The following is a 14,897-nucleotide window of genomic DNA, read 5'->3' on the forward strand; positions in this document are numbered from 1 at the left end:
GGAATACCAGTTAATTACAATAAATGACGCCCAATCTAAAGGTCTGGTGTGCATGTAGGTCAGGCCTTATTTACTGGCGGCCCGCGGGCCACGTCCGGACCATCAAGGCTTTTAATTAAATCCAGAAAATTTGACTTTTAACAGCGACTGGACAACAAAGTATGAATGTATTGAAATTGCTGATTTTGTGATGTATTCGTGGTTGTGTTGTTTTTGGCTGTTTACAGTTGTTTTCCAATTGCTTACACACTATTGTTTTAATTTTCACACAGTTGATTGATTGATTGAGACTTTTATTAGTAGATTGCACAGTACAGTACATATCCCGTAAAATTGACCACTAAATGGTAACGCCCGAGTACGTTTTTCAACTTGTTTAAGACGGGGTCGAAATTAATCAATTCATGGTATATTAACAAAAGTCTACACACAGTAAACAACACCACTTTGCAGATTTGCCTAACATTAGCCATAGACCAGGGGTCTCAAACTCAATTTACCTGGGGGCCACTGAATGCAGAAACTGGGCCGCAAGAATAGATTTCTTAAAGAACTCTAACATTAACTTTTTCCCGCCCTAGCAACATTCTTAGCAACTCTCGCGATCTTTCCGGGAAACACCCGGATATAAGTGCACCTCCTGACAAGCTCCCGGGGCGATCATTCTCCCGGTTTTCACCCGGACAACAATAATTAGGGCGTGCTGTGGTAACTCAGCATTTAGTATCCTCTATAATCTGTCGTCTAGTCCGCTTTCCCACCATACCAACATTGCCTCAGACACATATTGTATGAGGCTTCTGCTGACCCACGGACGGAAGTGACGGCAAGACATACTTGATCAACAGCCATACAGGTCACACTGAGGGTGGCCGTATAAACAACTTTATCACTGTTACAAATATCCGCCACACTGTAAACCCACACCAAACAAGATTGACAAACACATTTTGGGAGAACATCCGCACCGTAACACAACATAAAAACAACAGAACAAATACCCAGAATCCCATGCAGCCCTAACTCTTCCGGGCTACAATAGGGGACAGGGTTGGGGGGTGAGGGGGTGTATATTGTAGCCCGGAAAAGTTAGGGCTGCATGAGATTCTGGGTATTTTTCTGTTGTGTTTATGTTGTGTTACGGTGCGGTGGTTCTCCCAAAATGTGTTCGTCATTCTTGTTTGGTGTGGGTTCACAGTGTGGCGCATATTTGTAACAGTGTTAAAGTTGTTTATACGGCCACCCTCAGTGTGACCTGTATGGCTGTTGACCAAGTATGCCTTGCAGTCACTTACTGTGTCAATAGAAGCCAAGCACAACATGTGGCTGGGCTGGCACTCTGTTAGAACATGTTGGAGGGAACGTCATAGGCAGTGCCTCCACGGTTTCCCCATAATGTAGTTGTAGGGCTGTAGGGGCACTGGAAATTGGGAGTCTCCCGGAAAAATCAAGGGTATGCAAGTACGACGCTGTAAAGTCACATTCATATAGAACTCGCGGGCCGCACCAGTGTTACATCTTCACATCAAGGTACGGGCCGCAAAATAACGTCTCGGCCCGCGGGCCGCGTGTTTGAGACCTCTGGCATGGACTCTGTTTCACATTTTTTGCGAAATATTACACACAATGTTTTACACGCACCTTCCCTTCTTGCACACAGATAACGATTGTGATACACACATCTTTACACCTTACTCAAAGATAAGGATTGTGACGTTACTTCCTGGTCAATCCAAAGGGCTGGCTTGCCAACGACCACACAATTTAACACATTGGATAATCACATCCAACATGTGTAAAGACACACAGGTGATACATTAAAAACACAGCTTTCAAGTGGGTGCTACAACTATACATAATTTTTTCCATTCGTAATTTTTATCTCCAGATTTTTTTTTCAATCCTTTTTATCTGTGTCAGATTTTTATTTGTACTGCATATCATTGTTGACTACTGTGATATGTTACTTTTACAGAGCCCCTAAAGCAGGGGTCCCAAAACTACGGCCCGCCAATATCCAAAATCCGGCCCGCGGGAAGTCCCAAGTTGAAAAAAAATATAAACAGTTATTTTTGATTATTTTTTAAAACCTGTCCTTTCCAATTCACTTTCTACTGCTTGTTCCTCTGTGTCTCCTAGCCGCTCAGGCTAATCATGTAGTCTAAAAATGCATTTTTCCATCGATGGAGTGTGCACTTGATGTCATGTTTTCAGTCAATTAAGTCAATTAGTGCGCGAGGAATATGTATGTATGTATATATTTGTGAATATATATATAAATATATATATATATATATTTATATATATATACACTTGCATCTCATCTCAGAAGCTTGACAACACACTGTGTCCAATATTTTCACAAAGATAAAATAAGTCATATTTTTGGTTCGTTTAATAGTTAAAACAAATTCACATTATTGCAATCAGTTGTTAAAATATTGTCCTTTACAATTATAAAAGCTTTTAAAAGAAAATCTACTACTCTGCTAGCATGTCAGCAGACTGGGGTAGATCCTGCTAAAATCCTATGTATTGAATGAATACAGAATCGTTTTGAATCGGAAAAATATCGTTTTTGAATCAAGAATTGCGTTGAATCGGGAAAAAACTATTTATAATCAAATCGCGACCCAAGAATTGATATTGAATCAAATCATATATATATATTAGATTGGATTAGATAGTATTTTATTTATTCCGTCAGGAGAGTTCCTTCAGGAAAATTAAAATTTTCAGCACAATCCCATTCAAGGTCAGACAAACATTACAGGGATACAGAACAGGATCGCTGACGGGTCTGCCGGCTTCCAGCGCCCCTTACAAAAAAAAAGATGACATACAGGTAAACAAGGGGGGAGGGAGGAGTGATGGGAGAAAAAAAAATAGAATATTAAAATAAAATTTAAAAAAATCGGTCTTAGCCTAGGCAATGGAGTGGGGGTGCAGACTGAGGCCAAGGGGAAAAAAAACAAAAAACAACAACTCATATTTATATATATATATATATATATATATGTAGGTATAGGATAATCCAATCAAGACATATATATATATATATATATATATATATATATATATATATATATATATATATATATATATATATATATATATATATATATATATATATATATGATTCACAACGTGGCCTAAATCAAACTAATTAATAATGTCAATGCCAGCAGAGGGAAGAGGGACTACAACGTGATAACACGTCAATGATGCATTTAGGGACTTGTGGTAATACTAGTGCACAGTGTTTATACTGCCTGTTAGAAATTCGAATACATGTATACTTTGTTGTTTTTTAGTGGTTAACTCACCAACAACAACAACAACATTCAGTATCAGGGCTTCTATTGGTGTTGGTATTGTGTAATTCCTGTATTTAAACTCTTTCCCAGTGACGTTGAGGGATCAGGTTCAGTTGAGCTGTATTCGAGTTAGAGTGCCATCTCGTGGACAAAAGTGGTCAACGTCCCTCTGCTAACATGTTTGTTGTCATAAAGAACTCATGTAAAATGTGCGCGTACAAAAGCGACTTTGTTATCCATTCTCAAATAGTGTCATTTATCAAATATTACAGTCAAACGTGTTTAAGGTGATACTAACACCGGGAATAAGCAACCTAGTTAGTAAACGAGAAATGATCAAAACCATTGAAAAAAAAAGTATTTGTTTTTTTCGTCACACCTGTTTCATCTCGTGTTTACTGTACTTTTGTCAACACGCCATAAATAAAAAATCAAAGCTAATGGTGTCAAGTAAAACGTGTTACTACAACATGTATATAAACATTGTTGTGTTCATAAATAATATTGTTTTGTTTTGTATTTAGTGCACTTAATGTCTTGTTGTTGTGTGTTATTATTGCTGGTGCTGTATTAGCCAACATTTTCCCGCGATTTGGCAATACAGTATTAGCCAATAGGAAGGAGACATTCGCTTTTTTGCCTTTACTTCAGCCAATAATAAATAAGCTTTGATTATAGCCAATAGCGTGCGTCTACGCAGGATGTCGCAGCCAATGGGCGTGGAGCCCAGTTGGTAAAATAAACCAATGGGAGCATTGTGTGACTAAAGCAGGGACTACCGGGCTCGATCCGCCGCTTCTCCACCCGGCTGCTCTCTTTTTTTTTTGGACGTCTGCGATGGCGGAACAGCAGCAGTTCTTCATCTTGCTGGGCAACCTCATCAACCCTGACAATAATGTCAGAAAGCAATCCGAGGTAAGACCTTTGAGTGTTTAGATCCGTAACCAAAGCGGCGCGGGTTTTTTGGCCCGAAGCTAACCGCCCTGCTAAGGCGCACAGCCCACGTGCAATGGGCGCCAACACAGGTTAGGAGTTAGCTCGAGCTAGCAGGCTAGCCCACCGGACCGTGTTGCGTACTTCTTCAAAACAACAATTGTCCTCATGTCACTCGTAAATGTGTGTAGGTACGCGTCTATGGTTGCCACAGCCGGTTGTTTCGCTCGGAAGTACAGTGTCTGGACGCTGGTAAATTTGGGCTCAATTCTCCAGCTGATTGTGAAGCTAGACGTCTAGCTAAGGGAGTACCGGAAGTAGCATGGCGCTACATGGCGTAACTTACTTATCATCTGTAAAAAAATAGTCTGTTAGGACTCTACTGTGTTTGCAAGGAACAGTTGCTTGATAATATAATAAAGACATTGAGTCATAGTCCCATTCATCAAAACAATCCCACTTCCGACGATATACTCTAACCAGATCAGTGGTATCTGGACCGGTTCGATAAGGCCGTGGTTCTCAACCTTTTTTTCCAGTGATGTCCCCCCTGTGAACATTTTTTTAACTCAAGTACCCCCTAATCAGAGCAAAGCATTTTTGGTTGCAAAAAAAGAGATAAAGAAGTAAAATACAGCACTATGTCATCAGTTTCTAATTTATTAAATTGTATAACAGAGCAAAATATTGCTCCTTTTGTAGTGGACTTTCTTGAACTATTTTGAAAAAAGATACAAAAATAACTAAAAACTTGTTGAAAAATAAAAAAATGATTCAATTATAAATAAAGATTTCTACACACAGAAGTAATCATCGAATTAAAGTGCCCTCTTTGGGGATTGTAATAGAGATCCATCTGGATTCATGAAGTTAATTCTAAACATTTCTTCACAAAAAATGTTTAAAAATTGATATCAATATTTATGGAACATGTCCACAAAAAATCTAACTGTCAACACTGAATATTGCATTGTTCAATCAATCAATGTTTACTTATATAGCCCTAAATCACTAGTGTCTCAAAGGGCTGCACAAACCACTACGACATCCTCGGTAGGCCCACATAAGGGCAAGGAAAACTCACACCCAGTGGGACGTCGGTGACAATGATGACTATGAGAACCTTGGAGAGGAGGAAAGCAATGGATGTCGAGCGGGTCTAACATGATACTGTGAAAGTTCAATCCATAATGGATCCAACACAGCCGCGAGAGTCCAGTCCAAAGCGGATCCAACACAGCAGCGAGAGTCCTGTTCACAACGGAGCCAGCAGGAAACCATCCCAAGCGGAGGCGGATCAGCAGCGCAGAGATGTCCCCAGCCGATACACAGGCGAGCAGTACATGGCCACCGGATCGGACCGGACCCCCTCCACAAGGGAGAGTGGGACATAGGAGAAAAAGAAAAGAAACAGCAGATCAACTGGTCTAAAAAGGGACTCTATTTAAAGGCTAGAGTATACAAATGAGTTTTAAGGTGAAACTTTAATGCTTCTACTGAGGTGGCATCTCGAACTGTTACCGGGAGGGCGTTCCAGAGTACTGGAGCCCGAAATATTTTAGTGAGAAACCTGAGCTTGTGCTTTACTGAGGATCTTTGTATGTCTTGGTGATATTGTGGACGCCTTCCGCATCGTGCCTTGAGATGACCTGAATTAATTTAGTCTCCTCTTAAAAAAAATCAGGTGGCTTACCGACATGGCAAGTGTGTCTTGTCCGGAGATGCCGCTGAAGATGTGCAGGCTTCGTGCCGCTGTTAGCTAACATTTCTCCACAGAAAAAACACAATGCAACTAGAAGCCGTAAATCCCATTAACATATATTCTTCGGAATACTGTCTGAAGTGTGCCGGCTCTGGTTTAGCCTTATTTGGCAAATGTTCCTCCTCGTTTTCAGCTGCATTACTGCTACGCTTTAACCACGCCTCCATTGTTTTCTCCATCAATAGTTGTTTGACAGTTGGTGCCGTGCGGGACCGCTAGGTAGGATCAAACCATCATGGCATGGGGGGAAACTCTGGGTTTATAGTAATTAATGGAATAGCCAAGTCCTTGATTTGATGTTCATTTTTTGAACTTCCATTCATTGACTTACAACAACTTACATTGTTGAAGTATTATTGAATAAATACATTTATAAAGGATTTTTTAATTTTTGCTATTTTTATAATATTTTAAAAAAATCTCACGTACCCCCTGGGATACCTTCAAGTACCCCCAGGGGTACGCTTACCCCCATTTGAGAAACACTGCCATAAGGCCTATTCACTCATCTCAGAACAGGGGTCGGCAACCCAAAATGCTGAGACAGCCACATAGGACCAAAAATACAAAAAACAAATCCGTCTGGAGCCGCAAAAAATTAAAAGCCCTATATCAGGGGTTGGCAACCCGAAGTCCCAGAGCCGCATGCGTCTCTTTGACCACTCTGATGTGGCTCAGCCGCATACTTGCCGACCGCCCGGAGAAGTCCGATAGATTTTCAAGTTTCAGTGTCTGTATCAGAAATCTCCTGGGTTAACATTTTTCTATTTTCACCCAGACATCAACTTTAGGAACGTGGTGTAATGACAATGCCTCTAACACCCTTTCTACATGTCATCGCGCCAGGATTTTCACCTTTCTATCTGCGTCCCGGCTGGCAGGTCACATTTTGGATACGACTTCTTTCTGAACTCATACGCTACTACAAGGCATACTTGGTCAACAGCCATACAGGTTACATTGAGGGTTGTGATATAAACAACTTTAACACTCTTACTAATATGCGCCACACTGTGAACCCACACCAAACAAGAATGACAAACACATTTCGGGAGATCATTCTCACTATAACACAACATAAACACAACAGAACATATACCCAGAGTCCCATGTATCCCTGACTATTCCGGGCTCCATTATACACTATACAACCCCGCCAGCACCAAACCTCGTCCGCCCACCTCAACCGACGCACAGTTGTTTGGGGGGTGGGGGGTAGTGGGGATGTATAATGGAGCCTGGAAATGTCAGGGATGCATGAGATTCTGGGTATTTGTTATGTTGCGTTTATGTGTTATAGTGCGGATGTTCTCCTGAGATGTGTTTGTCATTCTTGTTTGGTGTGGGTTCACAGTGTGGCGCATATTAGTAAGAGCGCTAAAGTTGTTTATATCACAACCCTCAGTGTAACCTGTATGGCTGTTGAACAACTATGCCTTGCTGTCGCTTGTGTGTTGATTCAGCAGCAGCACACTAGATGTGGCCGGCCGGCACTCAGATAGCTTAGTATTAAAGCGTACGCTATGAAGTGGTCGAGAGGACAATTAAGGCATTGCCATCACTGCACGGCCTCAATATTGTTGACTGGGTAAAAATCTCAGAATGTTGTCCTGGGAATATTTCTGAGAGAGGCAATGAAATTTGGAAAACCTCCCGGTAAAATTTGGGGGTCGGCAAGTATACAGCTGAGCCGCATCAAAGTGATCCAAGAGCCGCATGCGGCTCCGGAGCCGCGGGTTGCGGACCCCTGATATATAATATTTATATTTATTTATTTATGAAAGAAGTTTTTGTTAACACGTTAAATGTGTTTAATGATAATACAAGCATGTGTAACACGGATGTCTTTCTTTCATGAAGACAAGAATATAAGTTGGTGTATTACCTGATTCTGATGACTTGCATTGGTTGGAATCAGACTAGCGATGATAACGCCCACATTTTCGAATGAAGGAGAAAAAAAGTTGTCCTTTCTGTACAATACCACATGAAAGTGGTTGTTTTTTGGCATCTCATTTATCCAGCTTCCATGCACTTTAAAATAAAAACATTGGCGGCAAATTCCGTAGCTTGCTTGATTGACATTCGCGGCACGCGAAAGTCTTGTGAAATGACGCTTGCTGCCGCGAGATCATTAATATGAAAAAATTACCAAGAGGAAGCCGAGAAACACTTTTTATTTCAACAGACTCTCACGCCGTACCTTCCGTCAAAGCTCTAAAGGTCGACTGCACATTTCCTATCTTCACAATAAAAGCCCTGCTTCATGCTGCCTGCGCTAACAAAATAAGAGCCTCGGAAAGCTGGCGTGCACAAGCGATCGACGTAATGGGCACCCCTGCTCTAGATCAAAATTGGGGGGAAAAAAATGGAAAAAACCACAAAATTTGCAATATTTTCACCCAATAACATTTTTTTAGGTGGAATATTTGGGATTATATAATAATTGCCGCCTTAATTTTAGATTTTGATTCATTATTATTTTTTGAGCAATGACACTTAAAAATAAATCACACAAAAAAATTGGGGATCCAAAAGTGTCCTACTCATTTAAGTGTTAAAAAATAAATAATATATATTTTTTCACCGTTTATTTTTAGTACAATAATCTCGAGATCAACTTCAGATCTATCCGTCAATTATTAGTTTTATTGTTGTTTATGTTTTTTGTTGGTTTTAGGCCCTCTTTGGGGGAAAAAAAAATGGTTCAGTTTTTTTATATAGCATAACACAAAATATGCAACATTTTCCCCAAAAAATATTTTAGGGTGGAATATTTAATGTGACGTGATCGGAGCCTTGAATAGGTCAATAATTCAAAATGACATTGATTTTGAGTCATTATTTTTTAAAGAAAGAAACAGCCTGCATGGCAGCTTTGTGTTATAAGAGTAAGCATTGCAACAATTTCTTGTTACATTTCACCTGTTTGCTGTTTTATACCACTTTTTATGTTTTAAATTTTTTTCAATTGTATTCTTTAAATGTGCCGTGGAGCCGCAAATGGCCCCCGGGCCGCACTTTGGATGCCCCTAGTTTATTAGGACTCTACTGTGTTTGCAAGGAACAGTTGTTAGATAATATAATAAAGACATTCAGTCATAGTTCCATTCATCGAAACAAACCCACTTCCGACAATCTACTATAACCGGATCTGTGGTATTTGGACCGGTTGGTGGCGGTTGAATGATAAGGCCTATTCACTCTTCTCAGAACCATGACGAGCCGCTTGTCTCGCCAAATCTTTGTTACAAATCCTGTCTTCTCTAACATCCGAGTTTTGGTTGGATGTAGGGCTGGGCGATATGGCCTTTTATAAAGGCCTACTGAAATTCGATTTTTTTTATTCAAACAGGGATAGCAGGTCCATTCTATGTGTCATATTTGATCATTTCGCGATATTGCCATATTTTTGCTGAAAGTATTTAGTAGAGAACATCGACAATAAAATTCGCAGTTTTTGGTCGCTGATAAAAAAAGCCTTGCCTGTACCGGAAGTAGCAGACGATATGCACGTGACGTCACGGGTTGTAGAGCTCCTCACATCTGAACATTGTTTACAATCATGGCCACCAGCAGCGAGAGCGATTCGGACCGAGAAAGCGACGATTTCCCCATTAGTTTGAGCGAGGATGAAAAATTTGTGGATAAAGAAAGTGAGAGTGAGGGACAAGAAAAAAAAAAGTACAAGAGGGGAGCGATTCAGATAGGGAAGATGCTGTGAGAGGCGCCGTGGCAGGACCACTCGGCCAGGCCCAACCGCAACAAGGGATAGAGCCATATACCGCCTTGAACCCGACGCTGACGGTCAGGAGGACGCATATTGATGCTGGAGTAGCACACGACATAGATCGCCTTCAGAATACAGAATGGTAAAATGTTTTTATTAATACACATAATACACTGTACTTTGTGTGTGTGTGGTCCAATCCAACCGTGTTCGCTTGACCGCTCTGTTCCATAGTAAAGCTTCACCGTCATCTTTCGGGAATGTAAACAATGAAACAACGGCCTTGTTTGTGTTGCTAAAGGCGGTCGCAATACACTGCTTCCCACCTACAGCTTTCTTCTTTGACGTCTCCGTTATTCATTGAACAAATTGCTAAAGATTCAGCAACACAGATGTCAATAATACTGTGGAATTATGCGATGAAAAGAGGTGACTTATAGCTGTGAACGGTGCTGGAACACAATGTCCTCTACAATGCGTGACATCACGTGCACGCGTCATCATTCCGCGACGTTTTCAACACGACACTTCGCGGGAAATTTAAAATTGCAATTCAGTAAACTAAACCGGCCGTGTTGGCATGTGTTGCAATGTTAATATTTCATCTTTGATATATAAAATATCAGACTGCGTGGTCGGTAGTAGTGGGTTTCAGTAGGCCTTTTAAATATCTCGATAGTTTTAGGCCATATCGCGATCCTTGATATATATATCTCGATATTTTTGCCTTAGCTTTGAATGAACACTTGATACATATAATCACAGCACTATGATGATTATATGTGTCTACACTAAAACATTCTTGTTCATACTCATTAATATAATTAATACATGCACATTTTAAACTTTCATGCAGAGAAGGAAATCACAACTAAGTCCAAAACTGCATTTTAAACAGTTATTGAGTAGTGGCACACACATTCATATCATTTCAAAACATAAAGTGCAAGATTACCAGAGACATTTTAAAACAAGCTATGAGTACACTTTTGTGCAAGATGTCACTAAGTTGACATCAAAACAACACTAAATTAAAGTGCCAAATTTAGAGAAAAAATGTGTTTGGGGGTCGGTATATCTGATTTTTTTTTTTACGGAACGAGACACCCAGAATGGACATTAAAATAAAGCATGTTGGATTTACAATATTAACTATGAATGATAAAACACTGAATATTGACAACATATGAACGTCACACCCACTAAATTAAAGTGCCAAATTTAGAGAAAAAATGTGTTTGGGGGTCGGCATATCTGATTTTGTTTTACCGAATGAGACACCCAGAATGGACTTTAAAATAAAGCATGTGGGATTTACAATATTAACTATGAATGATAAAACACTGAATATTGACAACATATGAACGTCACAACCCCTCTCGATCAACATATTTTGCAATCAAGCAAAACACAACAAAAATGCAGCAAACACAGGAAATATGAAAGTGAAGGGTAAAAAAAACAAAAACCCTTACAATCTGATATATCACTAAGCTTTAGAACTTTGTTGTAGAAATGTCTGTCCCTGACACCCGCATTTCAGGTTGACCGCTCTGGAAACACTCTGTGGAAACACTCACCACCCACACTGCTTGGTGCCTCGTCTGAGCTGCCGTGACTTAGATTACCATAGTAATAAATTAGATTACCATAGTAACTCATTAAATTACCATAATAACTCGTATATCAAGCAAAAGAGCAGATTTGAACCATTGAAATAATTTGTATAGTTCAAGACTCACGGTAATTTGCAAACATCACTGCACATCACAATGGCAGCTACAATTTCCATCTTGAAGATCTAAAAAAAATATTTGGGAATGTCCGGCGGGCCTGATTGAAAAGCATAATGGGCCGCGTGTGGCCCCCGGGCCTTGATTTGCCGAGCTCTGGTGTTAAGCAATGTAAGCTAAGATGTATCTGAGAGCCAGTCATCAAAGGAGCCCCACACAAAACAAATTAAAGTCGTCTATTTGACATCTTTCTGCTTGAAGCCGAACAACTGCCAGACGATCGACCCCTTGCTGTTTTTCTTGGGAATTAATTCTTCCTTCATTCGCACATTCTTTCTCTCGTATTACCCCTCGCACGGCTTCGCTAGCATCACAGCTAACGTTACCCAGTCTGCTACCTCTGCTCCGTGAGGGCGTATACGTATGTGACGTACGACATGACAGTATGTGACATGTGTAAGTTTGTGCACTTGCTGTCTGTGAGAAAGAGACACAAGGAGTGGGAAAAGCCTGTAGTGTAATGCCCGCAGCTAAAATCAACTGCGTGAGAACGCATACTGGAATATTACGATATAGTCATTGTCTATATCGCACAGAGACAAACCGTGATATATCAATGTTTCGCCCAGCCCTAGTTGGATGTTACTACCCCCTTTTTTTGTAAACAAGTCCAACCTCGCCATTACTTTTATTAAACGCTGACTGTCTGCCTGCTCATTGTCCACCCTCAGATCGGTAGGTCGTGAGTTCAAACCCCAACCGAGTCATACAAAGACTATAAAAATGGGACCCATTACTTCCCTGCTTGGCATTCAGCATCAAGCGTTAGAGTTGGGGGTTATATCACCCAAATTATTTATGAGCGCGGCCACCGCTGCTGCTCACTGCCCCCCTCACCTCCCAGGGGTAGGGACAAGGGGGATGGGTCAAATGCAGAGGGTGATTTCACAACACCTAGTGTGTGTGTGACTATCAGTGGTACTTAACTAACTTAATGTAGGGCCGGGCGATATGGCCTTCTTTTAATATCTCGATATTTGTAGGCTATATTGCGATACACGATATATATCTCGATATTTTGCCTTGGCGTTGAATTAACACCTGATGCATATAGTCACAGCAGTATGATGATTCTTTGTGTCTACATTAAAACATTCTTGTTCATACTGCATTAATATATACTCATTTTAAACTTTCACGCAGAGAAGGAAATCACAACTATGTCAATTGACCAAAACTGTATTTATTAAACAGTTATTGAGCAGTGGCACACACATCCATCCATTTTCTACCGCTTATTCCCTTTTTGGGATCTCGGGGGGCGCTGGCGCCTATCTCAGCTACAATTGGGCGGAAGCGAGGTACACCATGGACATGTCGCCAGTCATCGCAGGGCCAACACAGATAGACAACATTCACACACTAGGGCCAATTGAGTGTTGCCAATCAACCTATCCCCAGGTGCATATCTTTGGAAGTGGGAGCACACACATGTCATTTCAAAACAAAGTGCAACATTGTCAGAGACATTTTAAAACAAGCTATGATTGCACTTTTGTGCATGATGTCACTCATGACATATCAAAACAACAATAAATTAAAGTGCACTTTTTGTACAGAGCGCCACTACAATAGTTTAAAACAAATAATGTGCACTTTTGTGCATGAGTTTGTGGGCGTGTGGCACCGAATGGAGATGTTTACATGCAGGAGTAATCACTCTCGCAGGTGACTTTTGAAATGATGCTACATATTAGCAGTAATGCTACTTTTGGTAGCAACGCTTTAGCACCCCACTTTACGAATTACGGTTGTCTGTTCGACGTATCCCCACTTAAAGCGTAACCACCGCCAGACGATGGACCCCCTGCTGTTTTTCTCGGGAAGTAATTCATCCTTCATTTGTTACCAGATTCGCACCTCTTTTCTCTCTTATTGCCACTCGCACCACAGCTAACGTTACCCATGCTGCTACCGCTCTGCTCCGCGAGGGCGTATACGTATGTGACGTATGACGTGACGTGTGTAAGTGCGCTTGCTGTCTGTGAGAAGGAGAGACAACAATTTAGATATTGTCATATTTTTGCTGAAAGGATTTAGTAGAGAACATCGACGATAAAGTTCGCAACTTTTGGTCGCTAATAAGCCTTGCCTTTACCGGAAGTAGCAGGCTATAATGTCACCGGTGTGACGGCTCCTCACATCCTCACATTGTTTATAATGGGAGCCTCCAGCAGCAAGAGCTATTCGGACCGAGAAAACGACAATTTCCCCATTAATTTGAGCGAGGATGAAAGATTCGTGGCTGAGGATATTGATACCGAAGGACTACAAAAAACTTTAAAAAAAAAAAGGCGATTGCATTGGAAGCGATTCAGATGTTTTTAGACACATTTACTAGGATAATTCTGGGAATTCCCTTATTTCTATTGTGTTGCCAGTGTTTTAGTGAGTTAAATAGTACCTGTTAGTCGGAGGGGTGTGTCCACGGGTGTGTTGACGCCAGTGTCTGAGGGAAGTCACGGCAGCTGCATGGACGGCGCAAGCTCCGCAGATCTCCGGTAAGAGGCAACTTTTTACCACAATTTCCTCACCGAAACCTGCCGGTTGACAAGTGGTCAAGAACCATGTTCGCTTGACCGCTCTGATCCATAGTAAAGCTTCACCTCCGGGAATTTTAAAAAAGGAAACACCGTGTGTTTGTGTGGCTAAAGCTTCCCACCTCCATCTTTCTACTTTGACTCCTCCACTACTACTTGAACAAATTGCAAAAGATTTAGCAACACAGATGTCCAGACTACTGTGTAATTGCGCGATGAAAAGAGACGACTTTTAGCCGCAAGTGGTGCTGCACTAATATGTCCCCTCCAACCCGAGACGTCACGCGCACGCGTCATCATTCCGCGTCGTTTTCAACAAGAAATTCAGCGGGAAATTTAAAATTGTAATTTAGTAAACTAAACCGTCCGTATTGGCATGTGTTGCAATGTTAATATTTCATCATTGATATGTAAGCTATCAGACTGCATGGTCGGTAGTAGTGGGTTTCAGTAGGCCTTTAATGTAACATGTTCTGTCTTCACTACATGAGTACTGGTAATCCTTTGCAAAGAACTACAAAGCAGTTATTCTATGACTAACAGTAATAAGGCATGTCAAAACAGGCAGTGTCTTTTGTTTACGTGCTGTGTTTGGTTTTGTTTCCTGCTGCACGTGCTTCTGTTTTCATGCAAATGGTTGTAAAATGCAAATTTATACTTGAATGGTCACCTGGTACCTTTTTATCATGCAGAAATTCTGGTTTCTTTGTTTCCTGAATCACTCAAAGACATTGATCATAGAATGAATTCTCTGAGCGCAAGGTTTTTCAACCACTGTGCCGCGCCGTGAGATACAGTCTGGTGTGCCGTGGGAGATTGTCA

At 41.0% G+C, this 14,897-nt stretch overlaps 1 protein-coding gene across 1 annotated transcript in view; it reads left to right on the plus strand.

Annotated features, from left to right (window-relative positions):
• The first annotated feature begins 4,080 nt into the window (after nucleotides 1–4,080).
• Nucleotides 4,081–14,897, plus strand: part of kpnb3 (karyopherin (importin) beta 3) — a 40,647-nt gene continuing 29,830 nt past the window's right edge. The window contains exon 1 of the mRNA XM_061889801.1: nucleotides 4,081–4,232. Within this exon, the coding sequence (XP_061745785.1) occupies nucleotides 4,155–4,232 (78 nt within the window). The 5' untranslated portion in view covers nucleotides 4,081–4,154. The remainder of the gene's footprint in view (nucleotides 4,233–14,897) is intronic.

This window comes from Nerophis ophidion, linkage group LG27 (genome assembly GCF_033978795.1).
Source record: "Nerophis ophidion isolate RoL-2023_Sa linkage group LG27, RoL_Noph_v1.0, whole genome shotgun sequence".
Lineage (NCBI taxonomy): Eukaryota > Metazoa > Chordata > Actinopteri > Syngnathiformes > Syngnathidae > Nerophis > Nerophis ophidion.